Raw genomic sequence first — 27498 nt, forward strand, 5'->3', positions numbered from 1 at the left:
ATGGCATGTTTTCACTGTAATAGCTACTGTAAATTGGACAGTGCAGTTAGATTAACAAGAATTTAAGCTTTCAGCTGATATAAGACACTTATATGTACCTAAATGTTTAAAAACGAATATAAATATTAGAATTTATTTGAATTGCGCACCCTCCAGTTTTACTGGAAGTTGTCCCACTAGCGGGACCCTGATCCTTTAAGAATTTTTTCAGCCTTGGGTGAATTTTGACTCATTCTATCGTCCAGCCTATAGATAGCCAGAACGAATTTACGAAAGCACCCGAATATCCATTGAGAAAGCACAACTATACCATTTAGCTAAGCTATGAATGCAGAGAATAATCAAGTCAATTTACATTGGGTAGTTAGATAGCCTATAGTTAATATACTGGCAGGTTTGATGTATAACTACTAACGTTAGGTAGCTAGCTAACATACCGGTACATAGTGCTGTAATGATATGCTATGTGATTCGTAAGGACAGCGTAGCCAACATAACTTGTAAGGTAAGTTATTTGAATGGTCATTACTTTATTACACTGAGTAGCAAGCTACCCCTTGGTTGTTAGGGCAAATCTGGTCTGTGATACGAGGGGGGGTTTTCACACCGAGCTCAGCTATTAGACTATTCTTTAGTAAAGGTTGAATAGTCTATTGTTCCGCTATCAGCCCTCCTCCCCAACTTGCAACAAATTGCAAATCTTCGGTTGGGCGTCAAGAATTCTGCATAAAGTAGCACGTTTGTATGGTGTGGTTATTCACAGGCAAATTGTTATATGCAATGGAGGTACATTTGTGTCTTTTTGTCGAGAGCTAAACCTTTTTTATTTTCAATCAAAATAATTGTTCTGAAAGCTACTTTTTTCCGTCACAAAGGAAGTTAAAGCGGACACCTAAGAAGATGGCATCTCAGGTAAGCAGCACTGGGCTGTATTGACATATCCTAAAAATGACATCTGCTGCTTTAGATTGAATGGTCATATCTCAGTTATTGTTCTCATATCTATAAAAAATATGCTGTTTTCTTTACTTTCAGAGAGCAAGCTGACCAAGGGGTTGAAAATGTAGATATTGCCAAATGTTCAAGCTTTATTGCTGACAAAAGTGTCCATAACCAGAGGTAATTAAACTGTTCTGTGTTCCTTTTCTCCATCTCTGCCTATCTTGTTGTTAATTTTTTTTTAAATTAAGATGTCAGTTGCTAATTTTCAGATTTACACCACATCAACACAACCATTTTCACTGGACTATCTGTCCAGTCAGGATTTCCCTGGGGGTTAGCCTTGCAATAACCAAGTGGTGAGACACATAGCCCTCTATATTTAAATGTTTCAGGTACACTCCGATAGGAGTCTGCGTCACATACAGTATCTTCTATTGACATTATCTGCTATTGTTTGTCCTCATATGTCTGTGTTACGTGAATTATGTTATCAATGTTCATAAACAAGTACTCTGTAGCCACTTAGTGTGTACACCAGGTGAGACAACACACACACAATAACAGTCTCTCTCCTTCATCCCTCTCCCCCTTCTCCCTAAATCCTCTAGGTTATATCAGCTGTTTTGGTGAACCCCTCCCGCAGCTGAACTGGCTGACACAGAGGGCACAGCATGATCGTAGGTGAGATGTCACTTGGTCGGGTCAACAGGAAGTATTATTAAAGAGATGCTTTACATTGAAATACAGACAGAGATGTAGTAGTCCCAAAGTTAATAATCCAAGGTCAGTTTTGCATTTCACCTCCTGATTTAAGATGACTGACCGTGTTAGAATAAAAAAAAACAAGGCTTAATCATGCTCTCTCGTCTGCAGGTATGTTTTGATGTGAGAGAGGAAAGCCAGTCCCGTCATCGCCACCTCACCCGCTCTTAATTAAGATAATCTTTGGGTCAACTGGGGGCCCAAGGCTGGTTAGGAGACGCCGCAATTGTGATGAACTGAGAGAATATTAGGGTAGCACTGTAATTAATGAATCATATGCTGTCTGCCGCTGTTCTTACCTCTTTCCCTTTCTGTCTTCTACACCTCTCTCCCCACCTCGTCTTTCTTCCTCGTTTTATAACGCACACCATAACTGCATTGAAGTACAGATTGAACTTGTATTTGTAATATTGCAATTATCATTATCAATTATCATTGCAATTATTATAATGCATTTATGTATTTATAACGCATGGATAATGAACTTCTTTCAATAAACCGTTTCAAATTCTCCACTGGTTGAAATTAAGTATCTCATTGAAATACTATCCTGTGTCCTTAGATCAATGCAGATGAAGGGAGTAAGATATTTATAGTTTTGTTTTCTGTATATATGAATTTCAAATCAATCATGTTTCTAGTCTATTGCATAGTTACAATGTGTAATCATTGATGTCCCAGGAGCAGGAGTAGTAAACACTGTTGAAGTGTATAATTGTAATACATACATGCAGACATAGCACCATTCAAATAATGGAGTTTGATATGACTGAAAAAGAATGTCTCACAGAGATTCATACCTGAACCGCAACTTTATTTGCCAAGGAAGAGTACATGATCAGTGAATATATTAAATGTACAGGCTACAATGTGGGAATCTCATGCGTGGTAATAACTACAGTACATGTGTATATAGGACTTGCATCCTTGAAACAATGAAGTTATTATATTCTACTCTATCCATAGGCGTCCTTAATGCCATTCAGACATGAAGTTCAAGTAAAAAAAAATAAAAGTTTATTTGTCACGTGCGCCGAATACAACAGGTGAAATACAACCTTACAGTGAAATGCTTACTTACAGGCTCTAACCAATAGTGCTGTCACGACTTCCGCCGAAGTCGGCTCCTCTCCTTGTTCAGGCGGCGTTCGGCGGTCGACGTCACCGGGTTTCTAGCCATCGCCACTCCATTTTTCATTTTTCCATTCGTTTTGTCTTGTTCCCTGCACACCTGGTTTTCATTCCCCAATCACACTACATGTATTTATTCCTCTGTTCCCCTCATGTCTTTGTGTGTGATTGTTTCATGTTACGTGTCATTTTTTGACGTGCTATTTCTGGTGTGCGTTTATTTCCGTGTTTTATATTCAGGAGGTATGTTTATTTGTTTGTACTTTATTATTGTGACTGTTTTTGTACTTTGGCATATTGGATGGTTTCGACGCAGTGGCGTCCGTCTGTTGGTTTCTCCTGCCTAAATAAAGTGTGCGGCTGTTCACAAATCTCTGCTCTCCTGCACCGTTCCCAGTACGCACACCATTGACAAGTGCAAAAAATGTGTTAGGTGAACAATAGGTAAGTAAAGAAATAAAACAACAGTAAAAAGACAGGCTATATACAGTAGCGAGGCTACATACAGACACCGGTTAGTCAGGCTGATTGAGGTAGTATGTACATGTAGATATGGTTAAAGTGACTATGCATATATGATAAACAGAGAGTAGCAGCAGCGTAAAAAGAGAGGTTGTAGGGGGGGGCACACAATGAAAATAGTCCGGGTAGCCATTTGATTACCTGTTCAGGAGTCTTATGGCTTGGGGGTAAAAACTGTTGAGAATACTTTTTGTCCTAGACTTGGCACTCCGGTACCGCTTGCCATGCGGTAGTAGAGAGAACAGTGTATGACTGGGGTGGCTGGGGTCTTTGAACATTTTTAGGGCCTTCCTCTGACACCGCCTTGTGTAGAGGTCCTGGATGGCAGGCAGCTTAGCCCCAGTGATGTACTGGGCCGTACGCACTATCCTCTGTAGTGCCTTGCGGTCAGAGGCCGAACAATTGCCGTACCAGGTGATGCAACCAGTCAGGATACTCTCGATGTTGCAGCTGTAGAACCTTTTGTCTTGGTGTGTTTGGACCATTCTAGTTTGTTGTTGATGTGGACACCAAGGAACTTGAAGCTATCAACCTGCTCCACTACAGCCCCGTTGATGAGAATGGGGGCGTGCTTTGTCCTCCTTTTCCTGTAGTCCACAATCATCTCCTTAGTCTTGGTTACGTTGAGGGATAGGTCGTTATTCTGGCACCACCCGGCCAGGTCTCTGACCTCCTCCCTGTAGGCTGTCTCGTCGTTGTAGGTGAACAGGCCTACCACTGTTGTGTCGTCTGCAAACTTAATGATGGTGTTGGAGTCGTGCCTGACCATGCAGTCGTGGGTGAACAGGGAGTACAGGAGGGGACTGAGCACGCACCCCTGTGGAGCTCCAGTATTGAGGATCAGCGTGGCAGATGTGTTGCTACATTCCCTCACCCCTGTGGAGCTCCAGTATTGAGGATCAGCGTGGCAGATGTGTTGCTACATTCCCTCACCGCCTGGTGGCGGCCTGTCAGGAAGTCCAGGATCCAGTTGCAGAGGGAGGTGTCCAAGGATCCTTAGCTTAGTGATGAGCTTTGAGGGTACTATGGTGTTGAACGCTGAGCTGTAGTCAATGAATTGCATTCTCACATATGTGTTCCTTTTGTCCAGGTAGGAAAGGGCAGTGTGGAGTGCACAGATCTGTGGATCTGTTTGGGCGGTATGCAAATTGTAGTGGGATAATGATGTTGATGCCATTACCAACCTTTCAAAGCACTTCATGGCTATGGATGTGAGTGCTATGGGTCTGTAGTCATTTAGGCAGGTTGCCTTTGTGTTCTTGGGCACAGGGACTATGGTGGTCTGCTTGAAACATGTTGGTATTACAGACTCAATCAGGGACATGTTGAAAATGTCAGTGAAGACACCTGCCAGTTGGTCAGCACATGCCCGGAGCACACATCCTGGTAATCCGTCTGGCCCCGCAGCCTTGTGTATGTTGACCTGTTTAAAGGTCTTACTCACGTCGGGTACATAGAGCGTGATCACATAGTCCTCTGGAACAGCTGATGCTCTCATGCATTCCTCAGTGTTGCTTGCCTCGAAGCGAGCATAGAAGTGATTTAGCTCGTCTGGTAGGCTCGTGTCACTGGGCAGCTCGCGGCTGTGCTTCCCTTTGTAGTCTGTAATAGTTTGCAAGCCCTGCCACATAAGACAAGCGTCGGAGCCGGTGTAGTATGATTCAATCTTAGCCCTGTATTGACGCTTTGCCTGTTTGATAGTTCGTCGCAGGTCATAGCAGGATATCTTGTAAGCTTCCGGGTAAGAGTCCCGCACCTTGAAAGCGGCAGCTCTACCCTTTAGCTCAGTGTGATTGTTGCCTGTAATCCATGGCTTCTTGTTGGGGTATGTACGTTCAGTCAGTGTGGGGACGATGTCCTCGATGCACTTATTGATAAAGCCAGTGATTGAAGTGGTGTACTCCTCAATGCCATTGGAAGAATCCCGGAACATGTTCCAGTCTGTGATAGCAAAACAGTCCTGTAGTTTAGCATCTGCTTCATCTGACCACTTTTTTATATACCAAGTCACTGGTGCTTCCTGTTTAATTTTGTATTTGTGTTTTTTAATGTTTTAGGGACTCCTGAGAAAACCAGCAAACCAGGCTGTCATCTTGTGAAACAGTGGATGTAAAGAATCTAGCTAGCTAAAGCATTTACTGCAAATGTAATATACAATTGTGTAAGCTTGCCTTGCAATGCAGCTGAAGTAACATAGCTATCTATCTATTTACTTGCTTATTGTGTAGTGGAGGATAAAAAAGCTGACAGCCTATGGATTATTGATACAACAACTATGATAGCTGAGGTTCATAGATAGGTTCTGAAGTAATATTCATACCAAACGTTTTAGGGTCCATACATACTGTAGCTGTCACGTTCGTTATAAGGATAAGACTAAGGCGCAGCGTGAGTAGAGTTCCACATATTTTAATAAACTGAAACTCACCAAAACAAAAAAGAACAAAATAAACGTGAAGCTCCTGGTATGCACTCAGGCAACTCAATCTAGACAAGATCCCACAACTAATAATGGGGAAATGGCTCCCTAAATATGATCCCCAATCAGAGACAACGATAAACAGCTGTCTCTGATTGGGACCATATCAGGCCAACATAGACATACAAACACCTAGATGACCCACCCTAGTCACTCTCACGCCCCAACCAACACAGAGAAAAACAGCTTACTATGGTCAGGGAGTGACCTCCCCCCCCCCCCCCCCCCCCCCAAAGGTGCGGACTCTGACCGCAAAACCTGACACAATAGGGGAGGGTCCGGGTGGGCATCTATGATGGATGACGCAGGGCGTCGGGGGCGGCTCCGGTGCGGGGCGCATCGCTGGAAGCTCCAGACCGTGGGTCATCGCCGGAGGCCCTGGACCGTGGATCGTCGCCGGAGGTTCCGGACCGTGGATCATTGACGGAGGAACCGGACCGTGGATCGTCGCCGGAGGAACCGGACCGTAGATCGTCGCAGGAGGCTCTGGACTGAGAACCCCTGCTGAAGGCTGGATCGTCGCTGGAGGCTCCGGTCCGCCGACCGTCGCTGGATGCTCCGGTCCGCCGACCGTCGCTGGAGGCTCCGGACCGCCGACCGTCGCTGGAGGCTCCGGACCGCCGACCGTCGCTGGAGGCTCCGGACCGCCGACCGTCGCTGGAGGCTCCGGACCGCCGACCGTCTCAGGAGGTTCCGGACCGCAGACCGTCTCAGGAGGTTCCATACCGTAGACCGTCTCAGGAGGTTCCGGACCGCAGACCGTCTCAGAAGGTTCCGGACCGCAGACCGTCTCAGGAGGTTCCGGACCGTAGACCGTCTCAGGAGGTTTCGGACCGTAGCCCGTTGTTGGAGGTTCCAGACTGTGAAACGTCGAACTGGGAACTGTAGCCGGAAGCTCTGGACTGGGAACTGTCGCCGGAAACTCCGGACTGGGAACTGTCGCCGGAAACTCCGGACTGGGAACTGTCGCCGGAAGTTCTGGACTGTGGAGGCGCACTGGAGGCCTGATGCGTGGGACCGGTACCGGTGGCACCGGGCTGATGACACGCACTTCAGGGCGAGTGCGGGGAAGAGGCACAGGACGTACTGGACTGTGGATGCGCACTGGAGACCTGATGCGTGGGACCGGTACAGGTGGCACCGGCCTAATGACACGCACCTCAGGGCGAGTGGGGAGAGGAGGCACAGGACGTACTGGACTGTGGAGGAGCACTGGAGATCTGATGCGTGGGACCGGTATAGGTGGCACCGGGCTGATGACACGCATCTCAAGGCGAGTGCGGAGAGGAGGCACAGGACGTACTGGACTGTGGAAGCGCACTGGAGACCTGATGCGTTGGACCGGTACAGGTGGCACCGGGCTGATGACACGCACCTCAGGGCGAGTGTGGGGAAGAGGCACAGGACGTACTGGACTGTGGAGGCGCACTGGAGACCTGATGCGTGGGACCGGTACAGGTGGCATCGGACAGCTAACATGCTCCTCAGGGCGAATGCCGTGCATACTACGTCAAACCAACAGCTCTCTCTTTTCACTCTCCTCCAATTTGATCAACAACTCCTCGAAGGTCTCTAACTCTCCCCTCCGTTCACTCTCCTGCAATTTGTCCAATAACTCCTCGACAGTCTCTGACTCACCCCTCACCTTCGCCGACTGCTCCATGTGCCCTACCAAAAAATATTCTTTGGGTTTCTGTGGCCTACCTCCCCGACGTCGTTGCTGTCCTCTCATGTTCCTAGGCGACTCCCACCAAGGAAGACGATCCTGTCCTGCCAGGATTTCCTCCCAAGTCCAGGATCCCTTCCCATCCAGGATCTCTTCCCAAGTCCAGGATACTTCCTCCTCCTGGGCACGCTGCTTGGTCCTTTGTTGGTGGGATCTTCTGTCACGTTCGTTATAAGGATGAGACCAAGGCGCAGCGTGAGTAGAGTTCAACATATTTTAATAAAGTGAAACTCACCAAAACAAAACAATAAAGAACAAACGAAACGTGAAGCTACTGGTATGCACTCAGGCAACTTAATGTAGACAAGATCCCACAACTAACAATGGGGAAAATGGCTACCTAAATATGATCCCCAATCAGAGACAACGATAAACAGCTGTCTCTGATTGGGAACCATATCAGGCCAACATAGACATACAAACACCTAGATGACCCACCCTAGTCACTCTCACGCCCCAACCAACACAGAGAAAAACAGCTTACTATGGTCAGGGCGTGACAGTAGCTAGCTACACATCCATAGGCTGCCAACTATTTTGTGGTTGTCTGGAGCAATGAATCCGTGATGCTGGGTACTTCTAAGTCCCGCGGTGCAAGCTCGCATCTTTTAAAGGAGGAATCACTGTACACACACCTATGCATGGATGAACACACAAACAGATTTCATAGTCTCCTAAATTTTGCGTTGGACTTACTGTTAACCATAGCGTTGGGAAGTATGGAGGCCATGTAGGCCTGTTGGGGCAATAGTCGGATGGAGTCCAGTAATCTGGCTGGGTTTATCCTCTCAGAGAGAGCTGCCTGGTTGACTGCCTGGAGACGGGAGTAGAAGTCCACAGCAAACACAGCTAACTCCTCTCCTTCCATGATGGGTTTGGTTGTAGTGCACCAAAGTTGTCCACCTGAGAAAAAAAACATTGAGCAATTCAGCACTTCAATTCTAAATATGTGTTCTTCTTTGTAGTATTCAGACAGATACTGTCTGCTTGAATATCAGTTCAAATATATATTGTAGAAAAATCTAACTATGGCTGCAATAATACACTGATGTTGTATATGAAGTATTGTATAGTTTATAGTAATATAGTATATGCTCTCTGCTTTACTTCGCACACTGATCAAACGTTTAGGGCTTAGGCTACATGATAAATAAGTAATTTTCAGATACACTTTCAGATACACATTTTCAGCTTGAAAATGCACTAAATTAATTATCTCTATGCAAGTCAAACATGAGTTAAACCGATGTAATCCACTTCAACCTCATTCAGGAAAGTATCTCAGACCCATACCATTTATCCACATTTTGTTATGTTACAGCCTTATTCTAAAATGTATAAATACATTGTTTCCCTCATCAGTCTACACACAAAAACCCACAATGACATTGTGAAAACAGGTTTTTAGAAATTTTACACATTTCAAAAAAAGATTTACAAGCATTCGCATAACCTTATTTACAAGCATTCGGACCCATTTGCTATGAGACTCGAAATTGAGCTCAGGTGCATCATGTTTCCATTGATCATCCTTGAGATGTTTCTACAACTTGATTGGAGTCCACCTGTGGTAAATTCAATTGATTGGACACACCTGTCAGAGCAAAAACCAAGCCTTGAGGTTGAAGGAATTGTCTGTAGAGATCCCAGACAGGATTGTGTCGAGGCACAGAACTGAGGAAGGGTAACAAAACCTTTCTGCTGCATTGAAGGTCCCCTGTGGCCTCCATAATTCTTAATTGGAAGAAGTTTGGAACCACCAAGACTCTTCCTAGAGCTGGCCGCCCGGCCAAACTGAGCAATCGGAGGAGAAGGGCCTTGGTCAGGGAGGTGACCAAGAACCCAATGGTCACTCTGACAGAGCTCCATCTGACAGAGCTCCAGAGTTCCTCTGTGGAGATGGGAGAACCTTCCAAAAGGACAACCATCTCTGCAGCACTCCACCAATCAGGCCTTTATGGTAGAGTGGCCAGATGGAAGCCACTCCTCCCCAGGCACATGACAGCCCGCTTGGAGTTTGCCAACATGCACCAAAAAAACACTGACCATAAGAAACAAGATTCTCTGGTCTGATGAAACCAAGATTGAACTATTTTGCCTGAATGCCAAGCATCACATCTGGAGGGAACCTGGTACCATCCCTACGGTGAAGCATGGTGGTGGCATCATCATGCTGTGGGAAGGATTTTCAGTGGCAGGGACTGGGAGACTAGTCAGGATTGAGGAAAGAGGAACGGCGCGAGTACAGAGAGAACCTGAAGGCTTACCTTCCAACAGGACAACGACCCTAAGCACACATTGGCCTTGAATAGCCCAGCCAGAGCCCGGACATGAACCCAATCGAACATCTCTGGAGAGACCTGAAAATAGCTGTGCAGCGACGCTCCCCATCCAACCTGACAGAGCTTGAGAGGATCTTCAGAGAAGAATGGGAGAAACTCTACACATACAGGTGTGCCAAGCTTGTAGCGTCATACCCAAAAAGACTTTAGGCTGTAATCGCTGCCTAAAAACCTGTTTTGGATTTGTCATTATGGGGTATTGTGTGTAGATTGATGAGGGAAATAAACAATTTAATACATTTTAGAATAAGGCTGTAACGTAACAAAGTGTGGAAAAAGTCAAGGGGTCTGAATACTTTCCAAATGCACTATACATCCTAGAACTAACACTTTTCATATGAAAGTCCTGGATAATATAATTCGACAAGCCTCATTATGGAACATTCTACAGGAGTCCAGAGAACAAACTAATTAGGCAGGAGAACAAGAAAGGAGGGCTTTGGAGCCGTGGTAACATGTATCTCTCTCCCAATGACAGACTATCCATCTTCACCATTGAAGGGATTCAAGTTTTTAATATGACTATTTACAAAAGTCTGGCTGCCGAGATAACGAGCTAACCATGATACGCTGCAGCTTAACACTAGAGGAAATGACAGAGTACTGACAGGTACTGTTTTTTGCGCAGCTTGTTCAAGTCGCCAGCTGCAGCGAACTGAAAAGAGGAGCGACCCAGGGATGTGTGTGCTTTGGGGACCTTTAACAGAATGTGACTGGCAGAACATGATGAGGGCTGCAGTAGGTATCTCAGATAGGGGGGTGTGAGGCCTAAGAGGGTTTTATAAATAAGCATCAACCAGTGGGTCTTGCGACGGGTATACAGAGATGACCAGTTTTCAGAAGAGTATAGAGTTTAGTGATGTGTCCATCTGTGTACACGTTAACCAATTACATGTAAAGTGATGAATTCACATAACTTTCAAATTATACTTTAGTTGCAGGTGATTTCATAGCAAGGTAGTGCATTTTAAAATATACTGTTTATAGTAATAAGTAAGAATTAAAAGAAAATTATGCCAATCTCTTCTCAAAGCCAAGTACCAGCAAAGGTTTGTAAAGGATAAAATTGTCCTGAGGAGGAGAGAATCATAATGTTGTTTTTGTGTAAACAGCAGAAGTTTTTAATTGTCTGCTACAAAATATGCAGTCAAGTGTGTCAGTTGAACTATGCCATCTGTCCACACAGACAGACACACACACACACAGCAGAAAGGCTATTAAAAGTTCACAATACATTTTATTGGAATAGCACCCTGAATCACTGGTGTAATTCAGCAGTGATGGGACTCCCAGGCTTTCTGAAAGTTTGGGCGCTTTCACCAAATTGTGCCGAAAAACGGAATCGAAGAGAATACAAAGAGTGTGCAAAGCTGTCATCAAGGCAAAGGGTGACTACTTTGAAGAATTTAAAATATAATATATATTATGATTTGTTTAACACTTTTTTGGTTACTACAGGATTCCGTTTGTGTTATTTCATAGTTTTGATGTCTTCACTATTATTCTACAGTGTAGAAAATAGTAAAAAATAAAGAAAAACCCTTGAATGAGTAGGTGTGTCCAAACTTTTGACTGGTACTGTATTAACACTACCTTTCAAAAGTGTGGGGTCACTTAGAAATGTCCTTGTTTTTCTCAATGTCAACAGTGAAGAGGCGACTCCGGCATGCTGGCCTTGTAGGCAGAGTTGCAAAGAAAAAGCCATATCTCAGACTTGCCAATAAAAATAAAAGATTAAGATGGGCAAAAGAACACAGACACTGGACAGAGGAACTCTTCCTAGAACGCCAGCATCCCAGAGTTGCCCCTTCACTGATGACGTTGAGACTGATGTTTTGCGGGTACTATTTAATGAAGCTGCCAGTTGAGAACTTGTGAGGCGTCTGTTTCTCAAACTAGACACTCTAATGTACTTGTCCTCTTGCTCAGTTGTGCACTGGGGCCTGCCACTCCTCTTTCAATTCTGGTTAGAGAGAATTTGCGCTGTTCTGTGAAGGGAGTAGTACACAGCGTTGTACCAGATCTTCAGGTCTTTGTTTCTGGTCATTTTGAGCCTGTAATCAAACCCACAAATGCTGATACTCCAGATACTCAACTAGTCTAAAGAAGGCCAGTTTTATTGCTTCTTAAATCAGCACTACAGTTTTCAGCTGTGCTAACATAATTGTAAAAGGGTTTTCTAATGATCAATTAGCCTTTTAAAATGATAAACTTGGATTAGCTAACACAAAGTGCCATTGGAACACAGGAGTGATGGTTGCTGATAATGGGCCTCTGTACGCCTATGTAGATATTCCATGAAAAATCTGCCGTTTCCAGCTACAATAGTCATTCACAACATTAGCAATGTCTACACTGTATATCTGATCAATTTGATGTTATTTTAATGAACAAAAAATGTGCTTCTCTTTCAAAAACAAGGACATTTCTAAGTGACCCCAAACTTTTGAACGGTAGTGTATATGTGTGCTGGGATGTATACACATTATGGACAGTATGTGGATAGAATATGTAGTACATCTGAAGAATACTTAGGACAGAAGAATATATGTACAGCAGTAGGATAGAAGTGTATATGTACAGCAATAGTTGAATAGGATGACCTTGATTAGAATACATTATATACACATATGAAATGGTATATTGGTAGAGTAACAAATAATGAGAGAACAATTACCTGTTTTTTTTTTACCTTTGGATGTTCTTTAAAAAGTTGGTCAGAACACTCCACTGAAAAGTTCTTCATTCCTGCTTTTATTTTTCAAAACAATGGTAAATAAATAACAATACAAAGCTTTCCTCAGTTTTTCTGCTTAAATTACAACTAACATATGGAATCAGTATAAAACCCTCACAAAGAGCAATATAAATATGAGCAGATTATCCACCCTATTATCATCCTCCAGTCTTCCCACCCTGAACCCCCCAAGTGTTCCGTAGTGGAAAGCAATGTCTCTCACTTAACACAAAAATCCAGACCCTCCCTATGATCAAGACTCGGGCTGTTCTGTTTTTTTAATGATAGAATTTGTAATGTTGGCGCAGCGCAGGATGTTATCCGCAAACAATCCCCGCTGCCATTGGTTCCAATGGTTCCAACCCTTACAGGCTAGCCCCATGCCTCATTAGCCCAGGCATATTTAATACAGAAGTTTCTTATCAAATGTGACACCTGCATCTCCAAATGGCACTTCCGCATTCATTGGCATGTATTTGGGTGAGTGGGCTCCAAGGTGCTTTGTGGAGATTAAGAGGGAGAAAGACAGGGAGCGAGAGAATCAACGCTTATTTTATTATTTAGCAAGTCTGGACTGAATCCAAAGGAGTTTTTGTCTTGTTGTTGTAATTAGAAAGGCTTTAAAGTGATAACACAGCTGCTGAGGAATATGAATATGTAGAGAGTGCGGCTGAGCTGCATGAACCCTTCCAACCTCACTTCCCTCTCACTCCATTTTTGGCGGAATCACATTTTTTCCAACAACAGAGGCTTTTTCATGGAAGGGAGAAAAACTTGAAGGCAAACATTTTCCTTAGGAAAAATTCAAGACTTGATTGAAGTTATTCTGAGCTACTGTTTGAATGAGTATCATGTGTGAGGCATTCATGCTGGGAAATTTCTGACAGGTATCCACCTAATTTCCATGGAAGAGTGTGCAATTAATTAAGTCACATGACATGATACTCAACCAGCACTCCGCATGGTGCCTCACAGGTGTATGATGCTAGCGTCGACTTTGTAAATTGAGTCCTAACAGACATGATTGCTTGTCACTTAAAAGCTGGTATAAAAAATGTACTGCGGATGTAAGGGAAATTCTTAAAAGCAGGCTGCTGATAGGTACTACCACAGCTCACATATTCAGTGGTGCTAATCAGAGACGGGCTTTTCCTGGCTCATCCCCCTGCCAACCAAAACTCATACATAACAAGGAGATGCAGAGCAGACTGCAGGGATGATGATGTCACAAGATAGATATTTCATGCAAATGTTGTTATTATTAGGCAGACAGGCAGGATGATCTCTGTTCTGATCATTTACAGTCAATCAGAGACTGGCCAGGTTTACTCTCAGGGGTGTCGGTATACTGTACTATACTTCTCTGGGGCCACGGTTAGTGCAGAAGGTTGTACAGTTGGCTGTTGGTAGAGGATACATGATTTGATCTATTGCATCTAGTTACTGTATAAGCCCTGGCTCCTGCTTGATTACAGCAAGAACGTAGCCCTGGCTCTAAGTCTTTGGTTAGTGTAACCAGTAACACTATGATCAAATTAAGGTACATGTGGCACATGTAAATCATGATGTTTGTGTAAAAATAACCCTTATGTTTTTGTTTTTCATATTTTAAACAGAAGAGGTGTGTAACGGCTTTCTTCCTGGGATGAAGGAGAGGAGGACCAAACTGCAGCGCGGCTAGTGTTCAACATGTTTAATAACAAAAAGACGATAACGTGAACACTATACAAAATACAAAATAACAAACGTGAAAACCGAGACAGTCCTATCTGGTGCAGAACACAAAGACAGGAAACAATCACCCACAAACAAACAGTGAAAACAGGCAACCTTAATATGGTTCCCAATCAGAGACAATGACAAACACCTGCCTCTGATTGAGAACCATATTAGGCCAAACAACAAACCCAACATAGAAACACAAAACATAGAATGCCCACCCAGCTCACGTCCTGACCAACTAAACAAAGACGAAACAAAGGAAATAAGGTCAGGAACGTGACATGGTGGTACTGTAGCATATTCATGCATGCATAAATATTTTATGGCGTAAAAAAAATTGCTATTTTGAGGTAAGGAGCAATGATCTGGAACACTAAAAAGAGGGATATGCATGTTCTATAATAAAAGACAAAGCACAGCATCCTTAAGATTCTATTGACACACCCATGCATCAATCTAAGTAACATAATAAATAAATCCCCATCAAAATCCGTCAGTTTTAAGATAGCGATATCAAGTGGTCCGGGACTCGTCTGAAGGTAAGCAAAGCTCTCATCAAAGCAAAAATATATTTTGATTTGTTTAACTTTTTAGGGACAGGGGGCAGCATTTTCACTTTGGATGAATAGCGTGCCCAAAGTGAACTGCCTCCTACTCTGTCCCAGATGCTAATATATGCATATTATTATTACTATTGGATAGAAAACACTCTGAGGTTTCTAAAACTGTTTGAATGATGTCTGTGAGTATAACAGAACTCATATGGCAGGCAAAAACCTGAGAAAAAATCCAAACAGGAAGTGAGAATTCTGAGGCTGGTGGATTTTCAACTCATCGCCTATTGAAATCCCTGTGGGATATGGATCTGTTTGCACTCCCTACGCCTTCCACTAGATGTCAACAGTCTGTAGAACGTTAAATGAAGCTTCTACTGTGATGTTGATCCAAATGGGGGCTGTTTAAGTCATTGGTCTGGCAGAGAGCCAGGTCCTGGTCACGCGCATTCCAAATGATATCAACTTGCGTTCCATTATTTCCACAGACACAAAGGAATTCTCCGGTTGGAACGTTATTGAATATTAAGGATAAGAACATCCGAAAGATTGATTCTATAGTTAGTTTGTCAAGTTTATTCGACCTGTAATATAACTTCTTGAAGTTTTCGTCCGACATTCACCTGGACCTGCACGAGCGTTTGGATGTGTATACTAAACACGCTAACAAAAGTAGCTACATGGACATGAATAATGGACAGTATCGAACAAAACAACAATTTATTGTGGAACTAGGATTCCTGGGAGTGCATTCTGATGAAGATCATCAAAGGTAAGGGAATATTTATCATGTAATTTCGTATTTCTGTTGACTCCAACATGGCAGAGAAATGTTGTTTATATCTGAGCGCCGTCTCAGATTATTGCATGGTGTGCTTTTTCCGTAAAGATTTTTTTAAATCTGACACAGCGGTTGCATTAAGAACAAGTGTATATTTAATTATATGTAAAACATGTATCTTTCATCAAAGTTTATGATGAGTATTTCTGTTATTTGATGTGGCTCTCTGCAATTTCTCCGGATATTTTGGAGGCATTTCTGAACATGGCGCCAATATAAACTGAGATTTCTGGATATAAATATGCACATTATCGAACAAAACATACATGTATTGTGTAACATGATGTCCTATGAGTGTCATCTGATGAAGATCATCAAAGGTTAGTGATTCATTTTATCTCTATTTCTGCTTTTTGTGACTCCTATCTTTGGCTGGGAAAATGGCTGTGTGTTTTTTGGAGTTGGTGGTGATCTAACATAATCATATGTTGTGTTTTCGCTGTAAAGCATTTTTTAAATCGGACACGATGGGTAGATTAACTTCTCTAGGGTAGGGGGCAGCATTCGGAATTTTGGATGAAATGCATGCCCAAATTAAACAACCTGTTTCTCAGGCCCAGAAGATATGATATGCATATAACTGGTAGATTTGGATAGACAACACTCTAAAGTTTCCAAAACTGTTAAAATAGTGTCTGTGAGTTTAACAGAACTGATTTGGCAGGCGAAAACCTGAGAAAAATAAATTCAGGAAGTAGTTTTTTGGGGGGTTTGTAGTTTTCTATTCAATGCCATTACAGTATCCCGTATCCCTTGACTTAGGACTCAACTTGCAGTTTCTATGCCTTCCACTAGATGTCAACAGTCTTTAGAAAGTGTTTCAGTCTTGTATTCTGAAAAATGAGGAAGTAAGAGCAGTCTGAATGAGTGGACCCTAAAGTTTCACAGAGCTTTTTCTTGCGCACAACCGAGAGAGTGCGTTTCTTGTTTACATTTTATATTGACAACGTTATTGTCCTGTTGAAATAGTATCGATTATTTAGACTAAAAACAACCTGAGGTTTGAATATAAACATCGTTTGACATGTTTCTATTAACTTTATGGATACAATTTGGATTTTTTTGTCTTCCTGTTTTGACTGCGTTTGAGCCTGTGGATTACTGAAGAAAAAGCACAAACAAAACTGAGGTTTTTGGGTATAAAGAGACTTTATCGAACAAGATGAACAATTATTCAGTAAATGAATGTCTGCTGAGTGCAACCATATGAATATCATCAAAGGTAAGGGATTCATTTTATCTCTATTTCTAAATTGTGTAACGGTTCTATCTGGCTGGCTACTGTTTGTAATGATTTGTCTTGTGGGCTATGTTCTCATAATCGTAATGTATGCTTTCGCCGTAAAGCATTTTTTAAATCTGACACTGTGGTTGGATTCACAAAAAGTTAATCTTTAAACCTATGTAAAATATGTTTTTTTTTCTGAATTTTTATAATGAGTATTTCTGTATTTGAATTTGGCGCCCAGCAGTTTCACTGGCTGTTGAAGAGGTGGGACGCTACCGTCTCACGTGCCCAAGAGAGGTTAACAAGATGTGTATCTTTCATTTGCTGTATTGGACTTGGTAATGTGTGAAAGTTACATATTTAAAAAATATATTTTTTAATTTCCCGCGCTGCCTTTTCAGCGGAATGTTGTGGTGGGGTTCCGCTAGCAGAACTTGTGTCCTAGAAAGGTTAACACTTTTTTGGTTACTACATGACTCCATTTGTGTTATTTCATAGTTTTAATGTCTTCACTATTATTCTACAATGTAGAAAATAGTAAAAAATTAAGAAAAACTCTTGAATGAGGAGGTGTGTCCAAACTTTTGATTGGTAATGTATATATTTTTTGGACCAAGTGGACCTACAATTTCAAATCAAATAGCTAAATGATCCATGGTAACACACTGTTTGACTCGTTTGGACGAACTTTGCTGGTCACTTTTTGGAATCCTTTGTGTGCATGTTGAAGAACTTGATTATTGAATTCAACTAAACAGCATTTTTGGGATATAAAGAAGGTCTTTATCGAACAAAACGACAATTCATTGTGTAGCTGGGACCCTTGGGATTGCAAATAGAGAAAGATCTTCAAAAGTGGGTGATTTATTTTATCGCTATTTGTTATTCTGTGACGCCTGTCCTGGTTTGGAAAATATGCTAATGTTAGGCGCTGTCCTCAGACAATCAAATGCTATGCTTTTGCCATAAAGCCTTTTTGAAATCTGACAACGCAGTTCGATTACCAAGATTCTAAGCTAAAGAATCATGTATGACACTTGTATTTTCATGAATGTTTAATATTCCCGATTTTGTATTTTGATTTGGGCGTGCTGGAACTGTACAGGAACTGTACTGATAAGCCATTACCAATTTCTTTCTTTCCATTGTAACAGCAGACATTTTTCTGCCATTGGCCCCAGTGTAACCCTGCTGCGTCCCGACTGCATATTTCCATTACGTTCCCTCAGAGCAACCAACTTCCATAAGGCTGTTACATATCCGTCAGAGAGAAGGGGAATGAGGGGGGAGATGGGAGAGAGAGATGATACATCTAAGTGCAACAACTGGGGCCTAGCTACAATCTAATGAACAATCTAAACTAGTCCTAACAACCGTCTATGAGCATCAGGGACTAGGGTACGATAGGGACTTAAGTTTTGTTGTCTCGTCCAGCGTTTATCAGACCATGCTTTGCGTCATCAGTCCTCCCGAAAAGTGTAGCGAAATGCTTGTGCTTCTAGTTCCGACATGTGTATGTGACAAATAAAATGTGATTTGATTTGATTTGATTTGACTTGACCTCCCGAAAACATCCAGCAGAGTTGAATAATCTCATCCATTTCGTTATTTTCCTCTGACATACCATACCATGCATTCAATTATGTGAGGCACCCTGCGGCACCCTGAGGTGACTGTTAGATGGTGGTGCGGTCAGCCCAATGTATCACCATACTGCCTGCCCTCTACAGCACCTGGTGTCACAGGACGGCCAAGAAGATCATCAAGGACCTCAGCCACTCGAGCCACGGCCTGTTCATCCCGCTACCATCTAGAAGGCGAAGACAGTACAGGTGCATCAAAGCTGGAAAAACAGCTTCTATCTGCAGGCCATCAGACTGTTAAATAGTCACCACTCGCTGGCCTCCAGCCGGAACCCTGCCCTGAACTTTAGACACTGTTACTAGCTGCCTACCACTCGATACTCAACCCTGTAAACTGGTCTCACTTTAATGTTTGCATACTGTTTTACCCATGTATATACTGTATTCTAGTCGAGGCTTTACAGGAGTACTGATCGGTCTGAGCTGTCTAATTGTGGGAACCATATTCCTAATACATAATGAACCACTCGAGAAGGCAGAAGGTGGTAACTTGACCCATAATGTGGAAGAAGAGGATTTAGCATTACCAAGATACCAGAGGTCACTTAATCTGGATAAAAAGGAAGTGAGAGTAGAGTTGGGGAAGGATGTCTCAATTGAGTTCTATGTAGACCAAATAGGGTCCCTAACCTCCTGGCAGTCGAGGACTCTGACTTCATGGAGAAGATATCTGTGTAGATCCCCGTGTAACTCATGGAATCAGGTCATAGCTCACACAGAGAGGGAAGACTATGTAAATCCACACTCCCAATATAAAAACAGATGGAGTATAGTAAAGGTGAGGGTTTTTGACTGCAATCCGGAGCGAGGGAAGTATTGCATAAAGGTACGAATTACTTGAAAAAGTGTCACTTCATGTGTACTGTTTGATAGAGGCGCAAGACCAGAAAGCATGCTTGAGTTTGTTTTCTTCCTGTATTGAACACATCATCCCGTCTTCAATTTTATCGATTATTTACTTAAAAAAATACCTAAAGTTGTATTACAAAAGTAGTTTGAAATGTTTTGGCAAAGTTTACAGGTAACTTTTGAGATATTTTGCCGTCACGTTGCGCAAGTTGGAACCGGTGTTTTTCTGGATCAAACGCGCCAAATAAATGGACATTTTGGATATATATTGACGGAATTAATCAAACAAAAGGACCATTTGTGATGTTTATGGGACATATTTGAGTGCCAACAACAGAAGCTCGTCAAAGGTAAGGCATGAATTATATTTTTATTTCTGCATTTTGTGTCGCGCCTGCAGGGTTGAAATGTTTTCTCTCTTTTGTTTACTATGGTGCTATGCTCAGATAATAGTGCCGTATGCTTTCGCCGAAAAGCCTATTTGAATTCTGACATGTTGGCTGGATTCACAACACGTGTAGCTTTAATTCGGTATCTTTCATGTTATGATTTAATGAAAGTTTGATTTTTATAGTAATTAATTAGAATTTGGCGCGCTGCATTTTCTCTGGCTTTTGGCCAAGTGAGACAGTAGCGTCCCGCCTAAACTCAGATTTTTGGATATAAATATGAACTTTACCGAACAAAACAAACATTTATTGTCTAACATGGAGACCTGGGAGTGCCATCAGATGAAGATCATCAAAGGTTAGTGATTCATTTTAACTTAATTTCTGCTTTTTGTGACAACTCTCCTTGGTTGGAAAATGGCTGTATGGTTTTCTGTGGCTAGGTGCTGAACTAACATACTGCATGGTGTGCTTTCAACTTAAAACTTTTTTGAAATCTGAAACTGTGGCTGGATTAACAAGAAGTTTATCTTTAAAATAGTGTATAATACTTGTATGTTTGAGGAATTTTAATTATGAGATTTCTGTTGTTTGAATTTGCGTCCCACATATCGCAGAGAGGTTTAAGAGGGAGAAATGTATGGTTGAGAAAACAGAGGCTGGAAGACTACACATGATAACTCTGAAAAAGCTGACAACAGGAGGGTCCTTCCAAGGCCTCTCTGTCCTAGGGAGGAAAGGAGAGAACGGCGAGAATCTGCCGTTAGAAAAGTGATAAAACTGTATGTGTGTGCGTGCGTGCGTGCGTGCGTGCGTGCGTGCGTGCGTGCGTGCGTGTGTGTGTGCGCGTAGAGGGGGTTATAAAGACTGTTCACATTTCGGTTGACTTTAGAACGTTCTCGTGAATAAAGAAACAACTTTTTGCAGAAATCTGGGACTTTGCCTAATTCTTATTAACCCTAGTTTTACAACCTAGGGGGAATTGGTCAAAGCTATAGTGATTGTTATCATCATTGGGATTGACAATCTCGTGACAAATTGTACAGCTGAATAAAACAACTCAAAGTGGCTCAACACTAACAAACAAACCCCAACCAAGGGAGGGATAATAGCTCTCAGGTACTAGCCTATAGAGAAATCGCTCTAAAAAAACTACAAAGACACATCCCTGCTCCCTCAGTCTCCAGGGGATTTGATTGCTACAGTTGGTTTTAAAGACAAGATTTTCCATTCTAGCATATACTAAAGCAGTAAGTTCCCTTCAGGTCAATAGACACCTTTACGAGGGGGACTTGTTCCCAATAATACAGTGTTAGTGAAAGGACAAATAGGGTACGTACCTATGCTGTACACAACACAATTGCTCTTGCCATCTTCTGCTGCCAGCCAGGTCACATCCTGAAGCCACCTGGGACCGCCAGTCAGAACCACGGGGACAGGCTGCTTTGGAGACAGAGCGCTCTGTAGGACAGGAAAGACGGTGGTGGTACATTAGTATTTTGCTGTCTAACAGTCTGTGATCACTCACACTCATTCATCAATCAGGCCTGTCACTCTTATGTAAAGTGAGTTTTCATAGCCTTTTTCACAGTTGACCTGAGAGTGAGATTGAAGGAGAGTGTGTGTGATGGGGAGTGTGTTATGGGGCACAGGCCAGGCCGAGGCCGCCACTCAAATCGATCCTCCATCCATCCATCCATCTCTATAAACAAAGTGATAATTGTTACGGGCTCTTCTGATCTTGCACTTCAGGGGGCTTTGGAGTCCTGAGGAGAATTTGTATTTGTATTTATTATGGATCCCCATTTTCTGCTGCCAAGGCAGCAGCTACTCTTCCTGAGGTCCAGCAAAATTAAGGCAGTTAATACAGTTTTCAAAACATTACAATACATTCACAGATTTCACAACACACTGTGTGCCCTCAGGCCCCTACTCCACCACTTCCACATATCTACAGTACTAAATCCATGTCTATGTGTGTGTATAATACGTACGTTATCGTGTGTGTGCTGCTTTAGACATGATCTTTAGACACATTGTACTATCGTTGCGATCACCGCAGCTTCCTGAAAGACTGGCGTGGATGGGAAAGAATCTAAAGAATTGTTGTGCATTTCAAAAGAATGACCAAGGGCTACACATCACAATGCAGGGGTAAATGATGATCTTGGACTATATTTCACTTCCTGCCTAGTTCAGGTATGATATGTAATTTCTCATAAAAAGTGGTTTAATATGCTTTCTGAGAGACAGAGAGACAGAATACCACTGCTTGACACATTATTCTCTGACTAAATATAAGTGTTCCTAATCTGAAACAAGTTGACCCTCTCCACTGAGCTCAACAGCAATTTTAAAATTGTATTTTACCTTTACTTAACTAGGCAAGTCAGTTAAGAACAAATTCTTATTTTCAATGACCGCCTAGGACAGTGGGTTACCAGCCTTGTTCAGGGGCAGAACGACAGATTTTTACCTTGTCATCTCAGGGATTCGATCTTGCAACCTTTCGGTTACAAGTCCAACGCAAAGCAATACTAGGCTGAGGATGGCTGACGTTTTACATGCCCGTAACCGATTGTGCTATTTGTTAATTTCTTTGCATTGTTTGTAACAGATTTTTTTACTTATTTTGTACATAATGTTGCTGCCACCGTCTCTTATGATCGAAAATAACTTTTGGACATCAGAACTGGGATCACTCACCACAAACTGGAAGAAGCTTTTTCCTTTAACGAGTCTGACGAGAAAGATATATTGCTCTCCCGGGAATAGGCCCAGATCCCCGTAATTTGCGTGAAGAAAAGACGGAGGAAAAGAAGACGTAGATTGGGCTGCCTTTTGAGAATCCGTAGGCGAGCGAGTAAACTACCACTGCCATCAATTCTACTTGCTAACATGCAATCATTGGAAAATACAATTCATGACCTACAATTACCAACGGGACATTAAGAACTGTAATATCTTATGTTTCACCGAGTCGTGGCTGAATGACGACACGGATAATATAGAGCTGTTGCGGTTTTCAATGCACCAACAGAACAGGTGCCCCCTGTATATAGCCTTGTTATTGTTATGTTATTGTGTTACTTTTTATAATTTTTTACTTTAGTTTAGTTGGTAAATATTTTCTTAACTCTTCTTGAACTGCACTGTTGGATAAGGGCTTGTAAGTAAGCACTTTACGGTAAGGTCTACACTTGTTGTATTCGGCGCATGTGACAAATAAAGTTGGATTTGATTTGATCTACTGTATATCCAATCTTACTTACCGTAGAGACTGAGTGTATCCGAAATGGTCTATTTCCTATATAGTTGTCACGACTTCCGCCGAAGTTGGTCCCTCTCCTTGTTCTGGCGGTGTTCGGCAGTCGACGTCACCGTCCTTCTAGCCATCACTGATCCATTTTATATTTTCCAATGATTTTGTCTTGTCTTACATCACACCTGGTTTCAATCCCATCATTACATGTTGTGTATTTAACCCTCTGTTTCCCCTCATGTCTTTGTCTGTGATTGTTTGTTGTATGTTAGTGCAAGTCATGTGTTTGGTGTGATACGGGTTTTGTACATTTATTTATTATTTGTATATATTTGGTTCTGAGTTTTTTTCAGCATTTATTAAACTGCTCCGTTTATACCAAGTTCACTCTCCTGAGCCTGACTTCCCTGCCACCAGCACGCACCCATTACAATAGTACACATCTTTTGATAAGGGAATGGTGAATGTGTATATGTAATAATGTATGCAATTAAAAATCAACAACATTTTAATGTATCTCTATGGAAGAGGGTGCAATTTCAGATGCAGCCTTTGCCATGGTTTTAGGAACCTCATCGTTAAATGAAAATCTATATAACCAGTCGACTCACATTATAATATACACCTCATAGATTTTTTGTTTTTCTAGACTTTGGCTGACTGTTGTTCAAACTAATGTGAACTTTCAACCACTAAATTAGGATCACAGTGATTGGGTCAGGTCAGGATATCAGTTCCAATGTATCTCTGTGAGCTGCTCTCTCTCTACCTCATGTTCAACAATAGGCTGGTACACCATCAATTACTGCTTCAAGAAGAAGGAAGAAGGGGTCTGTTCCCATAAAGCCCAGATCCAACCGATTTTAAAGCTGGGATTCGAAAAATAACAAAACTGTATATATCAAGAATTTAAATGATCATTAAACACATTCCCAGAACCCAGACTGTAGGTTTAAGTGTCTAATTGTGCTGTATGTATGCATACATTTGCATGTCATTAGTTGATGACATGAATCTGCAGATAGCCGTCCACTTTAGACAATAAGATGAGCAAGATCTATCATATCGATAATAGCCATACACAAAATCCTATGAATTATAGTGTCCCAAAAGGATTATTTTTAGGATTATATAAGGATTATATAAGATTTGGCTATATTCAACCATGAATGAAAGAGCTCTCTACATTTATTCTCAAAAGTTTTTTTTTTCATCATAGCAGTTAGTCTTTAATTAGCCTGGTCACGGGTGCACCTCAGCCACGCTCAAGGTCCTAAATGATAACATAACCGCCATCGATAAAAGACAGTACTGTGCAGCCGTCTTCATCGACCTGGCCAAGGCTTTCGACTCTGTCAGTCACCACAATCTTATCAGCCTTGGTTTCTCTAATGACTGCCTCGCCTGGTTCACTAACTACTTCTCAGATAGAGTTCAGTGTGTCAAATCGGAGGGCCTGTTGTCCGGACCTCTAGCATTCTCTAGGGGGGTGCCACAGGGTTCAATTCTCAGGCTGACTCTTTTCTCTGTATATATCAATGATGTCGCTCTCGCTGCGGGTGATTATTTGATCCACCTTTACGCAGACGACACCATTCTGTACACATCTGGTCCTTCTTTGGACACTGTGTTAACAAACCTCCAAACGAGCTTCAATGCCATACAACACTCCTTCCATGGCCTCCAACTGCTCTTAAATGCTAGTAAAACTAAATGCATGCTCTTCAACCGATCGCTGCCCGCACCTGCCCGCCCGACTAGCATCACTACTCTGGACAGATCTGACTTAGAATATGTGGACAACTATAAATACCTAGGTGTCTGGCTAGACTGTAAAATCTCCTTCCAAACTCATATTAAGCATCTCCAATCCGAAATTAAAGCTAGAATTGGCTTCCTATTTCGCAACAAAGCATCCTTCACTCATGTTGCCAAACATACCCTCGTAAAACTGACCATCCTACCAATTCTTGACTTTGGCAATGTCATTTACAAAATATCTTCCAACACTCTACTCAGCAAATTGGATGCAGTCTATCACAGTGCCATCCGTTTTGTCACCAAAGCCCCATATACTACCCACCACTGCGACCTGTATGCTCTCGTTGGCTGGTCATCGCTACATATTCGTCGCCACACCCATTGGCTCCAGGTCATCTATAAGTCTTTGCTAGGTAAAGCTCCGCCTTATCTCAGCTCACTGGTCACCATAGCAACACCCACCCGTAGCACACGCTCCAGCAGGTATATTTCAATGGTCATCCCCAAAGCCAACACCTATGGACGCCTTTCCTTCCAGTTCTCTGCTGCAAATGACTGGAACGAATTGCAAAAATCACTGAAGCTGGAGACTTATATCTCCCTCGCTAACTTTAAGCATCAGCTGTCAGAGCAGCTTACCGATCGCTGCAGCTGTACAGTACACAGCCCATCTGTAAATAGCCCATCAAACTACCTACCTCATCCCCGTATTTGTTTTTGTTTTTCTGCTCTTTTGCACACCAGTATTTCTACTTGCACATCCTCATCTGCACATCTATCACTCACTCGTGTTAATTACTAAATTGTAATTACTTCGCCACTATGGCCTATTTATTGCCTTACCTCCTTACTTCATTTGCACACACTGTATACAGATGTTCTATTGTGTTATTGACTGTATGTTTGTTTATCCCATGTGTAACTCTGTGTTGTTGTTTTTGTCGCACTGCTTTGCTTTATCTTGGCCAGGTCGCAGTTGTAAACGAGAACTTGTTCTCAACTGGCCTACATGATTAAATAAAGATGAAATAAAAAAATAAAAAAATAAAAGCCTGAAATAGCCCAGCGGACGATGTCTTGATATCTGCATTTCTGCGGAATGCTGCCACTTTCTTCTCCTTATCTCCTAAGTCACTTGTTTTTTCTAATTTGACAGGGCTTTGTTTTAGGGCCCTGACACAGCACCGGGTGGGGAGATGAGAGGCAGGGGTGAGGCAGGTGAGTGGGGTGTGGGATAATTATCAGGCCTCAGCATCAGCAGGGGCTTGCCACCTCATGGTCAGACCGGGCTGTTTTTTTGGAATGAGGTTGTGCTGACTTCACGTCGTTTTAGCTTCTCACCACATATCCAGAGAAACAGCATCACGGTTCCATTTTCTTCACGACAACAGGGCACAGGTCTTCCATGTTCCTCCCAGGGCACAGGTCTTCCATGTTTCTCTTTCTATTTTATGAGAGGTGAAGCGTGCTGAACGCGTAATGAGGGAGAACTCGGTTTGTTGTTTTGAAATTCTCTGAAAAGCTGTTCTATTGAAATAGTGGCCATATCTGGAAAAGCCAAAGTTCCAAAGGCTGGGCCTAAAATAGTATATAAGAGATGATGTAGAGTTGATTGTGTTTTGGATCACTGTCTTGCTTCATGACCCAGCTGCACTTCAGCTGACAGACACATGGCCTGACATTCTCTTGTAGAATTCTCTGATACAGAGCAGAATTCATTGTTCCTTCTATTGAGGAAAGTTATCCAGGTCCTTAGGTAGCAATGCATCGTTGGCATGAGGTTCTCACTGTGAAATTCAGTGTTTGGTTTTCGCCAGATTTAATGGAACCCATCTCGTTCTCATTGACTGAAGTTTGCGAAAAACCGCCTGGAAGCACCTGGATGTTTTATCAAGACTCTTGGAAGAATGTTCGATGGAGAGATGAGTCAAAAGTTTAACTTTTTGGACGACATGGGACCCATTATGATGACAACCCCCCCCCCCCCCCCCCCCCCACACACACACACACACACGCTCCACTTGGGAGGCACATTGATCAGATTTGAATCAATGCTGCAGAACTCTGCTCTAAAGCTGTATCCATACCCACTGGATGTACTGATCATAATATAGTGGCCATATCTGGAAAAGCCAAAGTTCCAAAGGCTGGGCCTAAAATAGTATATAAGAGATGATACACAACGTTTTGTACTGATTCCTTATGTTGAAGATACAAAAAATATTTGTTGGTCTGATGTGTGTAATTATGAGCATCCAGACGCTGTACTTGATGTGTTTATGAAATTGTTTCTTCCAGTTATTGATAAGCATGTACCTATTTCAGAAACTGTAAAAGGAGTGGTGAATAAGTCTGGCTGCACTTCTGATTGGCAAACTTACTGTAAATCATGTGACTAAACTGAACAAAAATAATAAGAAGAATGAAATGATTGGCAGAAAGACCAATTCAACTCCATTTTTCATTGAATCAGATGGCGCATTTATCACAAAACCTTTTGATGTTGCCATTTACTTTAATGGCTATTTCATTGGCAAAGAAGGAAATGCCAACAACAAGCTGTGAGCCATCATATTCATGCATAAAAAACCTACTAATGGAAGAAAAG

At 42.3% G+C, this 27498-nt stretch overlaps 1 protein-coding gene across 1 annotated transcript in view; it reads right to left on the reverse strand.

Moving 5' to 3' along the window:
- LOC120026739 (zinc finger protein ZFPM2-like) overlaps positions 1-27498 on the reverse strand; it is a 96635-nt gene that overhangs the window by 18811 nt on the left and 50326 nt on the right. The window contains exons 3-5 of the mRNA XM_038971461.1: positions 21208-21307; positions 8255-8465; positions 2041-2053 (exon numbers count right to left, since the gene is read on the reverse strand). Coding sequence (XP_038827389.1) covers positions 2041-2053; positions 8255-8465; positions 21208-21307 — 324 coding nt within the window. The remainder of the gene's footprint in view (positions 1-2040; positions 2054-8254; positions 8466-21207; positions 21308-27498) is intronic.

Source organism: Salvelinus namaycush, chromosome 32 (assembly GCF_016432855.1).
Source record: "Salvelinus namaycush isolate Seneca chromosome 32, SaNama_1.0, whole genome shotgun sequence".
NCBI classification, from domain to species: Eukaryota; Metazoa; Chordata; class Actinopteri; order Salmoniformes; family Salmonidae; genus Salvelinus; species Salvelinus namaycush.